The sequence below is a fragment of the Rhinolophus sinicus genome, linkage group LG13 (genome assembly GCF_036562045.2).
Source record: "Rhinolophus sinicus isolate RSC01 linkage group LG13, ASM3656204v1, whole genome shotgun sequence".
NCBI lineage: Eukaryota > Metazoa > Chordata > Mammalia > Chiroptera > Rhinolophidae > Rhinolophus > Rhinolophus sinicus.
The window spans coordinates 56,912,069-56,931,667 of record NC_133762.1 but is presented as its reverse complement, the minus strand read 5'-3'; the positions used below and the strand labels follow the sequence as shown (position 1 = coordinate 56,931,667).

At 40.6% G+C, this 19,599-nt stretch overlaps 1 protein-coding gene across 5 annotated transcripts in view; it reads right to left on the bottom strand.

The window, feature by feature from the left end:
- CFAP61 (cilia and flagella associated protein 61) overlaps positions 1–19,599 on the bottom strand; it is a 332,611-nt gene that overhangs the window by 276,897 nt on the left and 36,115 nt on the right. For all 5 annotated transcript variants that reach the window (XM_019712531.2, XM_074317334.1, XM_074317335.1 and 2 more), the window contains exon 7: positions 15,372–15,504. In XM_019712531.2, the coding sequence (XP_019568090.2) occupies positions 15,372–15,504 (133 nt within the window). The remainder of the gene's footprint in view (positions 1–15,371; positions 15,505–19,599) is intronic.

The following is a 19,599-nucleotide window of genomic DNA, read 5'->3' as shown; positions in this document are numbered from 1 at the left end:
TTGGAATTCCATGAATGAAATATTCAAGTACAGGGCTGAGCACCCAACGGTTGTATCAGTGTTTAATTATTACATGCAAAAGTGAAGCACAAAAATTCATTCAAAATAAGATTATCTTGTTGTCAAAAATAATCTTCAGTCCAAGCTTAGATAAACCTCTTTCAAAGGCCTCTATATTTCTCATGTGATACAAAAAGAACATCTTATCTCACATTTGAATTGCTTCCTGATCTCCATTTCTAAAGCTATCAACAAAATGCTAACTTTGTGAGGTCCCTGTATACAAGCCAATAACAAGCTATACTCGTACGAAAGGAAAGTTCATTCCTTTATTTTTTCAGTATTTTAAAAAAATTTTCAATTACAGTTCACATACAATATTATATTAGTTTTAGGTGTGCAACACAGTGATTAGACATTTATATAACTTACAAAGTGACCACCCCGATAAATCTAGTACCCATTTGATATCATACATACTTATTGCAATGTTATTGACTGTATTTCCTACGCTACATGGTCTGACAATTAAGTTCGCGAATTTGCCACTGTGTGCTTACATTGGAAGCACCGTACAAACAGCTCGATAAGGTTTCATAACCTTGGTATATCAGTGTCTCACAGCTGTGTTCTTGTTGATGTGTGGTGGTGTCTTACTGAGTGGCGTTCATTATTTTTGTTACATGTTTTTGTGTGCCATCACGAGAATGTCTGAGCTTGAATTAGAGCAACGAACAAGCATTAAATTTCTTATTAAACTTGGCAAGAGTGGAAGTGAAATCAGGGACACGTTAGTCCAAGGTTATGGGGATAATGCCATGAAGAAAACGGCAGTGTGCAAATGAATTAAATATTTTTCTGAGGGGAGAGAATGCGTCGCTGATGAAGAGAAGTCAGGGCAGCCAGGAAAAAACAGAACTGACAAAAACATTGCAAAAATTTGTCAAAGTATGTATCAAAATCATTGGCTGACTGTGAAAAGCATAGCAGACCAAGTAAACATCAATAGAGAAACAGTTAGGAAAACCTTAACTGAACATCTTGGCATGAGAAAGGTGTGTGCAAAAATGGTCCCGAAGGAGCTCGCCAATGAACAAAAGCAAAGGAGAGTCGAAATTTGCCAACACCTTTCAGAGAGGCAAGACGATGTTTTGGGCCATGTTATTACTGATGATAAAACATGGGTGTACCCGGGGCGGCCAGTTAGCTCAGTTGGTTAGATCGCAGTGCTCTTAATAATGAGGTTGCCGGTTCGATTCCCACATGGGCCACTGTGAGCTGGGACCTCCACAACTGAATTGAGACAACTACAGTGGTATCTCAGTTTCTAATGTAATCCATTCTGGAAGACCGTTTGAGTTCTGAAACGCTAAAAAACCAAGGCAGTTTCCCCATAGAAAGTAATGCAAAAAGGATTAATCCGTTCCAGACCTTTAAAATCAACCCTTAAAACTGAAAATTTAGCATGAATTTTACTATCTAATGATACCATAGATCTATTAAATTTACGGCGTTCGTAAACTGAAATGTTTGTCAATGGAGATGTTTGAAAACTGAGGTACCACCGTACTTGACTTGGAGCTGATGGGTCCTGGAAAAACACACTTAAAAAACAAATAAAAGTAAAACAAACATGGGTGTACCAAAATGACCCTGAAATAGGGGTTCCAGACAGGAATTCGCATCCGTTCTCAGGAATTTTTTTCACTTTCCTGTTTCCAAATCCTGAGAAAAGTTGGTCGGGAAATCAGGAAAATCAGCTCCTTGAACCCAGGTGGTTGGTAGTATCGGCCATCACTTTGTGGAAACGATTCATTGTGGAGAACAGAAAACAGTTTATATCTCAGGATTCGGGAAGAGGAAAGCAAAAAAAATTCCTGAGAATGGGTGGGAATTCCCACCTGGAAACCCTACCCTGAAACAAAGCGTTAAAATGTACAATGGAAGTCAGCCAATTCTCCACTACCAAAAAAGCTCCATCAGTCCAAATCAAGAGTCAAAACGATGTTGCTAACATTTTTTTGATAGCAGAGGGATTACTCATTATGAATTTGTACCAACTGGACAAATAGTTAACCAAGTTTACTATTTGGATGTTCTGAAAAGGCTGTATGAAAAAGTTAGACAGCCTGAACTTTCGCCAACAATTCACGGCCCTTGCATCACGACAATGCATCAGCTCACACAGTACTGTCTGTGAGGGAGTTTTGAGCCAGTAAACAAATAACTATATTGGAACACCCTCCCTACTCACCTGATCTGGCCCCCAATGACTTCTTTCTTTATCCAAAGATAAAGGAAACATCGAAAGCAAGATATTTTGATGACATCAAGTGTAATACGACAGCTCTGATGGCCATTCCAGAAAAAGTTCCAAAATTGCTTTGAAGGATGGATTAGGCACTGGCATTGGTGCATAGCTTCCCAAGGGGAGTACTTTGAAGGTGACTATAGTGATATTCAGCAATGAGATATGTAGCATTTTTTCTAGGATGAGTTCACACTTAATTGTCAGATCCCATATACAAGTACTTTAGAACCCCATGATTATTTTGTAACTATCAATTTGCACTTTTTAAAAAAAAAAAATTTTTTTTATTGGGGAACAGTGTGTTTCTCCAGGGCCCATCAACTCCAAGTCGTTGTCCTTCAATCTAGTTGTGGAGGGCGCAGCTCAGCTCTAAATCCAATCGCTGTTTTCAATCTTTAGTTGCAGGAAACACAGCCCACCATCCCATGCGGGAATTGAACCAGCAACCTTGTTGTTAAGAGCTCACACTGTAACCAACTGAGCCATCCAGCCATCCCTCAGGAAGCTCAGCGGCAGCTCGTCTTCAATCTAGTTGTGGAGGACACTGCTCACTGGTCAATGTGGGAATTGAACTGGCAACCCTGTTGTTCAGAGCTCATGCTCTAACCAACTGAGCCATCCAGCTGCCCTCAATTTGTACTTTTTAATTCCTTCCCCTTTTTTACCCACCTCCCCCAACCCCCTCCCATCTGGCAACAGTCAAAATGGTCTCTGTATCTAGAAGTCTGTTTTTGTTTTGTTTGTTCGTTTATTTTCTTCTTTAAGTTAAACACATAAGTGAAATCATATGGTATCTTATTTCTCTGTCTGACTTATTTCACTTAGCATAATACCCTCTAGGTCTATCCATATTGTTGCAGATGGCAAGATTTCATTCTGTTTTATGGCTGAATAATATTCCATTGTATATATATCCCACCTCCTCTTTATCCATTCATCCATTGATGGATACCCAGGTTGCTTCTATATCTTAACTATTGTAAATAACGCTTCAATGAACATGTGGATGCATATGTCCCTTCAAAGTAGTGTCTTGGGTTTCTTCAGATAAATACTGAGAAATGGAATTGCTGGGTCCTTCTTTGTCTCTTGTTATGGCCTTTGTTTTAAAGTTTATTTTGTCTGGTATTAAGTATTGCTACCCCAGATTTTTGGTTTTTTTCTTCCATTTCCATTCTCATGAAATATCTTTTTTCCATCCCTTTACTTTCAGTTGGTGTGTCTTTTGATCTGAAGTGAGACATTTGTGGGCAGCCCATGTAAGGGTCATTTTTCCTTACCCATTCAGCCACCCTCTGTCTGTTATTTGGAGCATTTAATCCAATTACATTTAAAGTAATTGTTGATAGATATGTAGTTATTGCCATTTTATTATTCAAATTTTTTATCCTTTTCTCCTCCTTATCCTTCTCCATCTTCTTCTTCCTCTTAAAGAAGTCCCTTTAACATTTTTTGTAATATTGGTTTGGTGGTGATGAAGTCCTTTAGCTTTTTCCTGTCTGGGAAGCTCTTTATCTGTCCTTTGATTCTTAATGAGAGCTTTGCTAGGTAGAGTAATCTTGGTTGTAGGTCCTTGCTTTTCATGACTTTAAACATTTCGTGCCAATCCCTTCTGGCCTGCAAAGTTTCTATTGAGAAATCAGCAATCTTATGGGATCTCCCTTGTAGATAACTAAGTGCAATTCTCTTGCTGCTCTTAAGATAGGTGTTGGATGCTGGTGTGGTCTGAAGCTGATAGTGGGTGTGTTGGTTCTGGGGCCTCTTGGGAGGGGCTCTAGTGCAGGCCCTGGTCAGCCACTGCCTGTGCACTGCCCAGGGATATTTGGTATGAGCTACAAAGGAATTTGCAGATGGTTGCCACTTATGCTGGGCTGAAAGGTGCCTGGGAGAGGCTATGATGTAAACCAAGGGTGGCTGCCACTAGTGCTAGACATGGCGCTGCTTAACAAGAGGTACAAGGCACAGTGAGGCCAGATACTGCCTAATTTTGGTTTATGAACATTTGAGAGGTTTTTGAAAAGTCCATAGCCTGAGCCAAGACAAGCTGTTTGTAGCTTGGGTGGACCTGAAAGTTGAGTGGGGCAGGGTCTGAGGGAATCACCAGGGAGGGGAAGTGGAATTATTGGGTCTTTCAGAAGAGAGGTTATGGGACTTCTCTGCCTGGCACTGGAACCCTGGTCTGAGGAGTGTGGTATAGGGTTGGGACCCCTCACTCCTCAGGGGGGATCTCTGAAGCCAAGATATCCCTCTTGATTTTTAACCATCATACTTTAGTGTGGGACCAGCCATTCAGTATCTCTGCCCTTCCTACCAGTCTCGAAATGACTTAATTTGTATATCCTTAGTTATTGGACATCTGCTCAGCTAGTCTTCAGGCAATACTCAATGATGGTTGTTCTGAAGTTCAATTGTAATTTTGATGTGGTTGTTGGGAGAAGGGGAGTATAGTGTTTAAATACTCTGCCGTCTTGACTGGAGAAAGCTTCATTTCTTTAAAACTGAGTTCTCAAAGGTGATACCTGCACCATCAGTACCAGGAACTAGTAAGAAATGCAAATTCTCAGGCCCATACTGGATCAGAAAGGGTGGGAGTGGGTCCCAGTAATCTGTAACCTAATCAGCCCAAGAAGTAATTTCAATATGTGGTTAGGTTTGAGTACCACTGCTTTAAAATACTTTCCTTACATTTTTTCCTTCCTTCCTTCCTTCCTTCCTTCCTTCCTTCCTTCCTTCCTTCCTGCCTTCCTGCCTTCCTGCCTTCCTGCCTTCCTGCCTTCCTGCCTTCCTGCCTTTCTTCTTTCCTTCCTTTTTTAGTTTCAGCTATACAAAACTACATAGTGGTTACACATTTACATACCTCACAAAGTGATAACTCCAATAAGTCAATTACCCATCTGAGCCTGTGTTGCCTTACAGCTGCCGAACCGTTTGTTCCCCACTCTTCTCCCAGGATTTAACAAGGGAGTGCCTCAGCAAACTGAGACTCGATGAAAAGATATCGATAAAGCTCCCTTGAGGGGATGTCTCGGCAGACTAAGACCTGATGGAATAATATTGGCCCCTCTCCTTTATCCCCTGGGGTTTTGCGTGTGTGTGAAGGCACAGTACGTTCTGGAGCACAATGGGGACTTTCGAGAAAACAGCCAGCAGGCACAAAGTCACAGATCTTGAGCTTAACAAGCTTTACATCCTCATTAGTTACCGAATAAAAGCTACGCTTTGGCCAGATTCGGGGCTCAGTCCTTAAGGCTTGAGTCCCTTGGCTTACTCTTGACTACTGTCTTTCTTAACCCTGTGCCACCCTTCTTGTTTCCCACAGCTCTTTTCGTTCAGGATGCGAGAACCCTATACATAGGTATTACGATATTAGTGACTATATTCCTTATGATGTACTTTACATCCCCACGACTATTTTTAAAATTATAGTTGACATTCACTATTATTTTGTATTAGTTTCAGGTGTATAGCATAGTGGTTAGACATTTATATAATTTATGAAGTGATCTTCTCCCAAGAAGTTTAGTACCCACCTGACACCATACTTAGTTTTTACAATATCATTGATTATATTCTCCATGCTGTACATCCTTGTGACTATTTTGTAACTACCAATTTGCACCTCTTAATCCCTTCACCTTTCTCATGCAGCTGCCTAACCCTCCTCCTATCTAGTAACTATCAGTTTGTTCTCTGCAGCTATGAGTCTGTTTCTGTCTGTTTGTTTTTCTTTATATTCCACATATAAGTGAGATCATATGGTATTTGTCTTTCTCAGTCTGACTTATTTTACTTAGCATAATACCCTCTAGATCTATCAGTTGTGACAGCTGGTAAGATTTCGTTCATTTTCATGACAGAGTATTATTCCATTGTATATATGTATCACAATTTCTTTATTCAATCATCTATTGATGAGCATTTTGGTTGTTTCCATATCTTGGCTGTTGTAAATAATGCTTCAGTGAACATAAGGGTGCATATATCTTTTTGAGTTAGTGTTTTGGATTTCTTTGGATAAATACCCAGGAGTGGAACTACTGGTTCACAAGGTAGTTCTATTTTTAATTTTTTGAGGAACTTTCATACTGTTTTTGATAGTGACTGCACCAATTTGCAATCCCACCAACAGTGCATAAAGGTTCCCTTTTCTCCACATCATCGTCAACACATGTTGTTTGTTGATTTGTTGATGATGGCCATTCTGAGAGGTGTAAGGGAATATCTCATTGTGGTTTTAATTTGCAGTTTTCTGATGATTAGTTGAGCATCTTTTCATTTGTTTGTTGCTATCTGTATGTCTACTTTGAAGAAAAGACTATTAAGGTCCTCTGACCATCTGTTAATTGGATTGCTTGTTTCTTTGGTGTTGAGTTGCATGAGTTCTTTATAAATTATGAATATTAATCTCTCATCACATGTATCATTGGCAAATATCTTCTCCCATTCAGTAGGATGTCTTCTTGTTTTGTTTCCTTTGCTGTACAAAACCTTTTAAGTTTGATGTAGTCCCATGTGCTTATATTTTTCTTTTGTTTCCCTTGCCTGAGGAGATATATCAGTAAATATTACTAACGATAATGTCTGAGAGTTTACTTCCTACAAGTATATTTTCTTCTAAGACTTTTATGGTTTGGGGTCTTGCATTTAAGTCTTTAATCCATTTTGAGTTGATTCTTGTATATGGAGTAAAAAGGTGGTCCAGTTTCTTTCTTGTTTTTTTTTTTTTTTGCATGTGTCTGTACAGTTTTCCCACCACCATTTATTGAATAGACCGTCTTTACCCCAGTGTATACTGTTGTTTCCTTTGTCATAAATATATAGGAGTGGGTTCATTTCTGGGCTCTCTCTTCTGTTCCATTGATCTGTGTGTCTGTTTTTATGCCAATACCATGCTGTTTTGATCACTGTAACCTTGTAGAATACAGTAGTACATCGGTTTTCGAACGTCTCCATTGACAAACATTTCGGTTTACAAATGCCATAATTTTTTGTTGTTGTTGTAAATTTTTTTTTTTTTTTTTTTAAGATTTTATTGGGGAAGGGGAACAGGGCTTTATTGGGGAACAGTGTGTACTTCCAGGACTTCTTTTTTCCAAGTCAAGTTGTTGTCCTTTCAATCTTAGTTGTGGAGGGTGCTGTTCAGCTTCAAGTTGTTGTCCTTTCAGTCTTAGTTGTGGAGGGCACAGCTCAGCTCCAGGTCCAGGTCCAGTTGCCGTTGCTAGTTGCAGGGGGCACAGCCCACCATCCCTTGTGGGAGTCGAACCGGCAACCTTGTGGTTGAGAGGACGCACTCCAACCAACTGAGCCATCCGGGAGCTCAGCGGCAGCTCAGCTCAAGGTGCTGTGTTCAATCTTAGTTACAGGGGGCGCTGCCCACCATCCCTTGCGGGACTCAAGGAATTGAACTGGCAACCTTGTGGTTGAGAGCCCACTGGCCCATGTGGGAATCGAACCGGCAGCCTTCGGAGTTAGGAGCATGGAGCTCTAACCACCTGAGCCACCGGGCCAGCCCACAAATGCCATAAATTTTATGGATCTAGGGTATCATTAGATAGTAAAATTCATGCTAAACTTGCAGTTTTAGGGGTTGATTTTAAAGGTCTGGAACGGATTAATCCATTTTGCATTACTTTCTATGGGGAAACCGTACCTCGGTTTTCAAATGTTTCAAAATTCAAATGTTCTTCCGGAACAGATTACGTTCGAAAACCGAGGTACCACTGTAGTTTGATATCAGGTAGCATGATTGCTCTACATTTGTTCTTCTTTCTCAGGATTACTGTGGCTATTCAGAGTCTTTTATGTTTTCATGTAAATTTTAGGATTATTTTTTCTAGTTCTGTAAAGAATGCCTTTGGTATTTTGATACAGGTTGCACTGAATCTGTAGATTGCTTTGGGTAATAAGGACATTTTAACAATGTCAATTCTTCCTATCCATGAGCATGGTATATGCTTCTATTTATTTGTATCTTCTTTAATTTCTCTCTTCAATGTCTTGTAATTTTCTGGGTACAGGTCTTTTACTTCCTTGGTTAAATTTATTCCTAGATATTTTATTGATTGATTGATTGATTGATGCAATTGTAAATGGGATTGTTTTCTTCATTTCTCTTTCAATAGTTCATTATTGGTACATAAAAATGCAACCTATTTCAGAACATTGATTTTGAATTCTGCTACTTTACTAAATTCATCTATCAGTTCTAATACTTTTTGTTTGGTGGAATCTTTGGGGTTCTCTCTATATAGCATCATGTAATCTGCAAATAATGAGTTTTGTTTCTTCCTTTCCAATTTAGATGCCTGATTGCTGTGTTGAATAAAAGTGATGAAAGTGGACATCTTTGTCTTGTTCATGATCTTACATGAATGCTTTTAGCTTTTCCCCTTTGACTATGATGTTACCTGTGGGTTTGTCATATATGTCTTTTATTATGTTGAGATATATTCTCTTCTCACTTTGCTGAAGTTTTCTTTTTCTTTTTTTTTTTTTTTCCATAAATGGATACTGGATTTTGTCAAATGCTTTTTCTGCATCTATTGACAGGAGCATACGATTTTGATTTTTCATTTTGTTTATGTGGTGTATCACGTTAATTGATTTGTGGATATTAAACCAAACTTACATACCAGGAATAAAACCCACTTGATTGTAGTGTATGATCTTTGTAATGTATTGCTGAATTTCGTTTACCAATATTTTGTTGAGTATTTTTGCATCTATGTTAATCAGGGATATTGGCCTACAGTTTTCTTTTTTCTTGTAATGTCTTTCTCTGGTTTTGAAATCAGGGTAATGGTGGCAGTGTAGAATGAGTGTGGGAGACTTCCCTCCTCTTAAATTTTTTGGAATAGTTTGAGAATAGATGTTAATTCTTGTTTTCAATGTTTGGTAAAAGTCACCTGTGAAGCTATCTAGTCCAGGATTTTTGTTTTTTTGGGAGCTTGTTGATTACTGATTCGATTTCATTAGTAATAATCGGTCAGTTCAGATTTTCTGTTTCTTCTTGATTCAGCCTTGCAAAATTGTATGCTTCTAGGAATTTATCCATTTCTTTCAGGTTACCCAACTTGTTGGCATATAACTGCTCATAGTATTTTCTTAAAATCTTTTGTATTTCTGTGGTGTCCATTGTTACATCTCATCTTTCATTTCTGATTTTATTTATTTGGTTCCTCTCTCTTTTTTCCTGATGACTCGGTTAAAGATTTATCAATTTTGTTTATCTTTTCAAAGAACCAGCTCTTCATTTCATTGATCCTTTGTATTTTTTTTTTCTAGCCTCTATTTTGCTTATTTTCACTTTAACCTTTATTGTTTCTTTCTTTCTACTCACTTTGGGCTTTGTTTGCTGTTATTTTTCCAGTTCCCTTAGGTGTAAAGTTAGATTGTTTAACATTTTTCTTGTTTCTTGAGGTAGGCCTATATTGCTATGAATTTCCCTCATAGCAGCTTTTGCTGTGTCCCATAGATTTGGGGTTGTTGTTATTTTATTTTCATTTGTCTAAAGGTGTACCTTTGGATTTCTTTGACAATCTCATTGGTAGCCCATTCATTGTTTAGTAGCATGTTATTTAGTCTCCATGTGTTTGTGTATTTTTAGGGCTTTGGGGAGAGGGGGTTGACTTCTAGTTTCATACCGTTATGGTCAGAGAAGATACTTGATATAATTTCAATCTTTTAGAATTTATTGAGACTCATTTTGTGGTCTAATATGTGATCATACTTGGAAAATGTTCCATGTGCACTTGAAAAGAATATATATTTTGCTGCTTTGCAGTGGAATGCTCTTAAAATATCAATTAAATCCATCTGGTGTAGTATGTCACTTAAGGCCGCTGTTTCTTTGTGAAGATCTGTCCATTGGTGTCAATGGGCTGTTAAAGTCCCATTGATTGTATTACTGTCTATTTCTCCCTTTATGTTGGTCAATATTTGTTTTATATACATATTTAGGTGCTCCGATACATAGATGTTTACTAGGGTAATGTTCTCTAGATGAACTGTTCCCTTTATCATTATGTAATGTCCTTCTTTGTCTCTTATTATAGACTTTGTTTTAAAGTCTTTTTTGCCTGGTATTAGTGTTGCTAACCCAGAATTTTTTTTAAAATTATCATTTGCATAAAATATCTTTTTCCATCCCTTTCCTTTCAGCCTTTGTGTGTCTTTCAATCTGAGGTGGATTCCTTGTAGACAGCACATGTATGGGTCTTATTTTCTTAACCATTCAGCTACCCTATGTCTTTTGATCGGAGAATTTAATCCATTTGCATTTAAAGTGATTAACGATAGTATATAGTTATTGCCATTTTATTATTCATATTTTTTATATTTTTTTCTTTGTTTGTTTAATTTCTCTCTTCCTCTTAAAGAAGTCCCTTTAACATTTCTTATAATACTGGCTTGGTAATGAATTCTTTTAGCATTTTTTGGTCTGGGAAGGTCTTTATCTCTCCTTCAGTTTTAAATGTTAGCCTTGCTGGATAATCTTGGTTGTAGGAACTTACTTTTCATCACTTTGAATATTTCCCTCCACTTCCTTGGCCTGCAAAGTTTCTGTTGAAAAATCAGCTGATGGTCTTTGGGAGCTCCCCGTAAATAACTATCTGTCTTTCCCTTATTGATTTTAGGATTCTCTCTTTGTCTTTAACCTTTGTCATTTTAATTATGATTTGTCTTGGTATGGGCCTCTTTGGATTCATCTTGTTTGGGACTCTCTGCACTTCCTGGCTTTGAATGTCTATTTTCTTCACCAGGTTAGGGAAGTTTTCAGTCATTATTTCTTCAAATAAGTCTCGATCCCTTGCTCCTTCTCTTTTCCTATGATGTGAATGTTGTTACACTTGATGTTGTCCCAGAGGTCCCTTAAACTATCTCATTTTTTTAAATTCTTTTTTCTTTCTGTTGTCCCAAATGGGTTTTTTTCTGCTACCTTGTCTTCTAAATCGCTGATTCAATCCTCTGCTTCATCTAATCTGCTGTTGATTCCTTCTAGTGTATTTTTCATTTCAGTTATCATATTCATTTCTGCCTGGTTCTTTTTCATGGTTTCTATGTCCTTCTTTATGCTTACCATCTCTTTGTTGAAGTTCTGACTAAGTTCCTTAAGCATTTTTATAACAAGTATTTTAAACTGTGTCTCTGGTAGGTTGGTTGCCGCCATTTCATTTAGTTTTTTGTTTTGTTTTTTTTCCTGGAAGTTTTCTCCTGTTCTTTCATTTGGGACATGTTTCATTTTTTCCTCATTCTGGCTGCCTCTCTACTTGCTTCTATGAATTAGGTAGATCTCATATGTCTCTCAGTCTTTGCCTGGTGGCCTTATATAGTAGGTGGCCTGCATGGTTCAGTGGTGCAATCTCCCTGATACATGTGCATGTTCCAGGAGTATCCCTTATGTGTATTCTCCTGTTGTAGTTGAGCCAGGATTTCTTTTGGCATGTCAGTGGTTGAGACTGACTCTCAGGCTGACTGTCTGTGAGGATTGACTATGCCCACAGTATATGAGCTGCTGTGTGGAGCTGACGCCTCAGAGTGGGATTTGACCCAGTGCATTCTTGTGCCTGTTGAGACCACCCTTTGCTTGTAGCATTTGTGTGGCTAATCAGGTAATGCTCTGGTGTGGTCAGCCTCTGGTGTGTTGTTTCTGGTGCCTCTGGGGAGGGGCTCCCATGCAGGCTAGTTTCAGCCTTGCTTCTGTCTGGCCCCAGCTACCTGGTAGGAGCTACAAAGCTATAGGCAGTTGGTTGCTGCCTGTACTGGACCTGAAGGCATGTGGGTTGGCCTTGCTGTGAACCAAGGCTGCTGCCACCAGTATCAGGCCTGGTGCAGCTTAGCAAACAGCCAAGGCCACTCCCAGGTCTGCTGCCACCTGCGGGTTGGCCATAAGGCTTAGCTGCTGAATGAGACTCCTTAGGTATGCAGGCCTGTCTGGTTGACCTGGTATTGACAGTGCCTCCAGTGATGCCACCTGAGTTGGGTGGGGTGGGGTCTCAGGGATTCACTGGGGTGCAGCCGGTGGTTTTCACAAAGTTAATGTATGTTCAGTTCTTGTGCCAGTGCAGAGCCTGTGGCCACTTCGCAAAATGACCAGAGAAAACTGCCACCTGCCACCACTCACCTTGGACCAATAGATTTCTGAGAGCCATGGCAGAAAGGCTGCAGCACAAGCTGGGGCTGCTCACTGTCCCCAAGTTTCCCAGGCTTCTATGGGACATCCTTTGTTGTAGAAGCTTCCTGCAGTGTGTTGTGTGAGATGACTGCCTAGGTGCTAAGAGTGCCCAGGGCAATGCCACACTAAGTGGGCAGGGTGGGGTCCCAGGGTGTCACCAAGATCAGGCACACACAGATTTTATTAGACCAATGCAGTCTCAGATTTGGCCCTGTGGGGGAGGGTTCAATACAGGAAAGATGGCGCCTCTCCCCCCTCCCCCCGTAGGTTACATATGAGATGGGCTCCACATAGAGATAACGGCAGCTGTCCCTCTAGTCCTCACCCTGCAGCCACACAACTCCATCTTTCCCTGTACATCTCTGGCATTTCTCGATTTGCTGCCCCTCCATCGAAGCCCAGGGAGAGTGCTTGCAAGCGAGTAAGTCTGTGCACAGGCCTTTTGTAGGATGTCTAGGTTTCCAGCTGCCTTCTGTCTCACTGGAATAGATAGAGTCCTCATTGATTTTTCACAGCCACATGTTGTGGGGACTCCTTCCCGGCACAGGACCCCTGGGTTGGGGAGCCTGGTGTGGGGATGGACTCTTTACTCTTCCAGATGGATCTCCGCTGCTGAGATGTCCTTCCCAGTGCTCAACCACTCTCCATGGGTTTGGGGTCAGCTTGTTTCATGTCTCCTTCCCTCCTACCAGTCTCAACCGGTCTCTTCTTTATATCCTTAATTATAAGGGTTCTGTTGAGGTACTCTTCAGATGACTTGAGGCTGACTGTCCTATTATTTATTTGTAATTATAATATGATCATGGGAGCTGGCAGACATCGAGTTTACCTATTCCACCATCTTGGACCTTCTTTCTTCCTCACATTTCTTATAGCACATGGTCACAGCCTCACCTTTCCTAAAGCTGAACAGTCACCACACATTCCCTAATGACCCTAAAGTGCTAACAGTCTATTGTTTTCAGTCGGACAATTTTTCCATACCACTGGGCAGACCCCCCTGAATATCTCTATTTCAGTATTTTCAGTTCTTAACAATTCCCAAAGCTTCAGATGGAGTGGCATGAGGTATAATGCCATCATGGTTTTTTTCAGGAAGGCCTACTTTAGCAGGCTCAAAGTAATATAAAGGCCTAAAGATACCTCAATACACTTACGTTTAGGTATCAAAATTAGGACTTTCATTATCAAATCCTGTGGGGCAAATGCAAAGAAATCCACTGTTCCCTAAAATTCTGTAAGGGTGAAGTGTGCCTCCAGGCATGGGACAAGGATGGGAGATAGTCTCAAGAGTTTCACAGTAGCTCACACCAGCTGCCTGGGGTCCTGAGTCAGCTTGTTCACTGCTCTGGGCTGAAATACACTAAAGCTAGTAGCTTGCCAGTTCTATTTTTTGCCCCTTTTCACCCTTTCCCTTGGGTGTGGACCTTTGGGTCTACAGCTGGCAAACCAGAGAATGTGCATTTCATTTTTCTCCAGTATTAGTAAAGCCTTCCCGTATGGACACTGTGCAATCGGGACACTTGTAGGGCATGTCCTGAGTCAGTGGTCACAACTGATAGGCTCACAGGGCCAGGCTGATACAAATTAGGGAAGATAGCCTGTAGGGTCGTGAAGCCCTGGGTCACAGTGGGAACAGGAGTGGGCTAGAGAACACCTGAACCACCTGCAGTGGCAGCCTCTCCAAAGCTCCAACTCACTAGGGCCCTGCAGCAAAGCAGACCCAATACACAATCCTGATTTTTCCAGAAAAGCTAGAAATTCCAATTGTTGTAGACAATTTACTAATTTTAAAATGTTATCCATTAATAAAACAAAATCTAATCATAATAACCTAAGTCAAATCATGAGAAAACATTGGACAAATCCAAACTGAGAAATATTCCAAAAAATAACTGACTTGTGCTCTTCTAAACTGCTATTATCATGACAGACAAAAACAGACTAGGAAGTTGTTCCAGATTACAAGAGCCTGAAGACACATGGCACTTGAGTGCAATGAATGATCTGGATTTACTTTTGCTATAAAGGACACTATCAGGACTGTCAGTAAAATCTGAATAAGGTCTATATATTAGATAATAGGACTTAAGAATGGAAACCGCTTGACTTGATCATTGTACTACAGTTATATGAGAACATCCTTGTTTTCAGGAAATATACCCTGACGTATTTAGTGGTAAAGGAGCATTACATCTGCAACTTGCTCTTAAATGGCTCATTAAAAATATATAAACATATGTAATATATATTTATCTCCGTATACTGTGTTTCCCTGAAAATAAGACCTAGCCGGACAGGCCTTATTTGATTGTCCGGCTAGATCTTATTTTCGAGGAAACACGGTATATAGATAAATATATTAGAGAGAGAGAGCAAGCAAAGACAATGATAAAGCAAATATGGTAAAATGTTAACATTTAGGGAATTGGGGTGCTTATAAGTTTCTATAATTGTGAAATCTTGTAAAACAAAAAATTAAAAATTACTTTCCAAGTCAAAAAATAATATCCATCTGCCAGCAGGATGTTGGTTTGTAACTTCTGGTCTCTAGGATCTTGGGGTTTCAAAAATCACCTGTCGTCACCCCTCGAGGATCTTTTCCCCTCACCCTAACTCTAGCCCCTACCTCCAGAGACAGGCAAAGAATCTACAGCAGCCTAGACATCTGAGAGGACCTCACAAAAACCTAAAAACCTAAAGCCAGTTAACACTGGGAAGGGGGGTAATGCCACAACTTGGACGCTGGACTGGCATGCCACCTGGAAGGGCATAGGGAAAAGGAAGGAGATGGCAACCCCAGCAGCGCTGGGTGAAAAAGGAGCAATGTTGCTTACTTCTCTCATTTCTCTCATAAGCGTATCCCTATGTGGATTAATCACCAACCTCACACACGACAGCATGGTTCTCTTCATCTTGGGCTTCTATTAGTTCAGCCAGGAAGTAATCGCCGTAAGTTGCTTTCAGAATTGTGTTATGGTGCATAAATATTGGCATGAGATCATCATGATCTTCCACCCTGTTTAACAAAAAGGCTTAAGTTCAGTGTTCATTCCTTGAATGGATCGCCTACTAGATGCCAAACACTGTTCTAAACTCCAGGAATAATACAGCAACATGCTCACAAAATGAACTTACACTCTAATAGTAGAAACAGACAATAAAAATGTAACAAATACATTACTTGGAACTTTTCAAATAGTGTTAAGTGCTTTGGGATGGAGAATGATGGGGTTAAGTGGTCAGGGAAGACCTCTCTGAGGAGGGACATCAGATTAGAGACCTGAATGACGAAAGGGGAGGAAGCTATGTCAAGACCTAGGGGCGGAAAATTCCAGGCAGAAAGAACACACTCAACATGTTTGGGTGTGAAATATGGGACAGCATGTGTCATGAACCAAAGGATAAGAAGCAGGGGACAGCATTGTCCAAATATGTTCTAAAGAAGACTATTTCTATGACATTTTCCCCAGCATGCCTTTCCTCTCCCAATAAGAATTCCACTGTCTAAAAACAATTTCCTATTACAGCTCCCCTCCTGGAGTGTCACAGTTATATATTGAAGACTCTGAGAAGCACCACAATAAAGAATTCTAACCTTGTTTATGCATTTTTCCAACACTGTCCCATGGTATCCTTTATTCCTGAGATATCACTATACTTCCCATGGAGAGGTAAATGCTGATTTAAAGGTAATGATGTTCTTCTCACCATTCTGTGGATATCCATATCAAATCTCCATTCTCTACTGCGACTTTGGCAACCAGTGTTGTGTGTGTGGGGGGAAGGCCCCAGAACCAGGTTTATAGCAGCATGGTGATACTGACCTTTGTATCCATTTTGCTGCCATATTTAACATTCTTATTTTTAGTACATTCTCAGTTACATTTTGTCTTCTATTTTACCTGTCTCAGATGCTCTTATATTTTTTCCTAGTACTTTTCTTATTAAAATGTTCCACATTTGTATTATTTTTTTTATAGTGTATCTAATTTGACTACTAAATTTTACCCCACCCCGCACCACACCTTTCTTTCATTACTATGTCATCTTCATCATCCCACTCTATCTTCTATCATGTTCTCTTTGATATTAATAGTAGCTCCATCTAGTGAGTGATTAGCATGTATATAAAGCTCAGGGCTTTATCCAAATTATCATAGCAACCTCAGGAGGTAGGCACCATATTCACTTTGCAGATGGAGGAGAGCAAGGCTCATGGGGATGATGGAATGCTTTGCCTGAGAGGGAGACACAGTTGGCAGCAGAGCCACGTTATGAACTCAGGTCAGCTGACTTAAACCCTGCCATCACATCTACAATAAGCCAACAAGGCACTTCAAAATCTTCCTTTAATTTGACACTCCTTTTGCAAATTGGTAGCAGGAAGCACGAACACAAGCAAAACAGTTGAGAGGAGAGACTGGCTCAAAGGCCAATGGTCAACACTGTGGATCATCGCCAGTCATTCTGGATCAGATCCCCTGATCCTGCCACAGCTTCAATCCCCAAATCTAAATGCTTTAAACTGGACAACTCCATATATTCTGGATGAAACTCTCTACCCTGCTCCCAGGATGAAACCTTTACCTCTGGTGACATAGGCCCATCTGTTGGAATGATGTTGGGTTTTCATCAATAATAAGAATCTTGATGGAAAAAAATACATGTTTGAGAAACTAGGTCTCTGCCCTATAAAACCTCAGAACTAAGAAGAGAGCTAGACAACAGACCATGGCACAAGAAGGAAAACGCGCGCGCGCATGCACACACACACACACACACACACACACACACACACACAAACACACACACATATAGAAGATTACAACCAAAGGGATTAAACATAACTCCCTGGGTTGAGCTTTATTCTTAACCTTTTGTCAACACTCTCTGAAAGGAGTGACAGTAGGGGGCCCTTATCCAGGCAACCAGGATATTTACTTGCTATATTATCAACCTGGTTATGATGTCACCCAACAGTTTATTCCACATGTCAGGGAATTAGAGGAATTCTCTAGTGGTGAGTCTAAAACATGGAACCAGAAACAAACACCAACTGTGTTTTTAGGATGAACACGACTGTACTCTGGTGCCCTAGCCATTTTACAAGCTATTTCAGCTCTGCACTAATTGTTTTTTAAATAGTCCTGATCACTTGCCTATCTATTTTTATGTGTATGTTATCAGTTTGAAAGCTACCAGGTGCCACCTGTGGCCAGGTATACTGAGGCTCCACAATAAATGCATCAAGGCTCATAGTGCTCTTTTGAAAAGATTGGAAAGAAACAATACAGTGTAGTGGTCAGTCTGGGCTGGGAAGCCACATGCCTGTGTCTGGATTTAACAGCTGTAACACTGGGCAAGTCATTTAACCTCTCTACGCCAGTTTTCTGATCTATAATAAAGACAGTAAATGTTAAGATAATAATGTGTGACATGTTATTATTAACATTATTATTACTTAGGTAGGACGTGTCAATAAGAACAATTGAAGAACATTTATAATCAATGCACGGAATGGAAGAGGTTATCACTACAAAAGCTTGAATCATTGTACCAGTTGCCCATTGGACATTGTAGATATAAACTCTCCCATTCCATCCCTATCACTAATTTTGTTTAAAACCCTGCTTTCTTCACCTCATTCCCTTACTCGAAAGTTTTTACCAGCCCCGTTTCTGAGATAAACACAGAGCCCTTAGCCTCATTTTAAGGCCTCCATCTTTCCATCCTTATCACCAACAAAGACACAAGTTGATCTACTTATTGTCCCTAGATAGGGACCTCCCAATTTCCCTCCTTCTACCTCTTTTCCTATCCAGTGCTGTGACCCCCTCACTTGTTCCAAATTCCAGCATCTTTAAAGGATCACCTATACCCTCTACCTTCCAGGGGCTCATATTCTCAGCCTGCTTTCCTAGAAACCCAATGGCAGGGTCATTACTGGATACTTATTGTCCACTTCTGGTATTAATGTCAATGAAGGGCTCTTTGGGGACACAGAGGCAGTTCTGTGCTTCTCTGCCACAAAGACTCTCTCTTTGACTAAACTCTAGCCAGGATACTCTGAGCCCTCTTCTTGACTGGGCCTCAATCTTGAGCTATAAAGACTTGAACAAACACATTTTCTAACAGCTCAAGGTCACCTCCCTAGGATGACCCTAGTCCCCCTTAAAGTGCCTTCCGGAGAAAGCTTAAGGCTGCTAAAAGAATTTCCAATTTGTTCCAGCCAACACCTGAGGATAGGGCCTGTCTCCCAGTCTCTGTGGGAGGGTAGGAGCCTAATTTCAATAAGCACGTTAACAAATTCAGATGGGTTTCACGTGGACCAATCCCCTCTTCCCACTTTTTGTAATTTTTCACTTCCCTGACTCTATTGAGCCCCTTCTCACTCACACACCTACCTGTTCTCTCATTCTCCCTTCAAAATTCCTAGTCACCTTTGTACAAATTGAAGTTGAATTCAGTTCACGCTGGACTTTTTTCCCTACTGCAATAATTATTGATTAAGATATGTCCTTACCACTTTCACCAGTGTCTGGCTTTGTTGACCTTTAACATCTGCACACCCAGCAGTGTAGGTACAACCATGACAGCCAATATGGATCCTTACCATGTGCCAGGACCTCGTCCAGTGTCCCACATGCACTGACAGCGCTGGTGGTGCCATCGCTAAGACTGTTCTCCAGGTGAGGGACATGTGCCTTGAGAGGGCATATCTGGGGAGTGGGCCCACAGTCCCTCTACTTGTTCTCTGACTCTACTTCCTGAGAAGCCTGCCCAGTCACTTCATGTTAAGCCTTGATTTCTCATCTGCAAAAGGGACAGGATCAAGGATAGAGTGGAGGGTTCAATGTGGTAATACAAGGGACACCCTCAACTTCACTCTCTGGCAGGAAGTAAGCCCTCAGCAGCATTTGCTTTGGAGAGATTTCATATACCCCTGTCACGGCCACACCACCTGGAAACCCCCACTAGCTGGCTCTACCTGAGCACACAGGACCCTGGCTGAAAGAGCCTAGAATGCCACACTGCATTCCAGAAACCACTTACTTCCCCACTTAGCAACCTGCCAAAAGGGTGCTAACAGGTGGCTTTGGTTTGTAAAGAA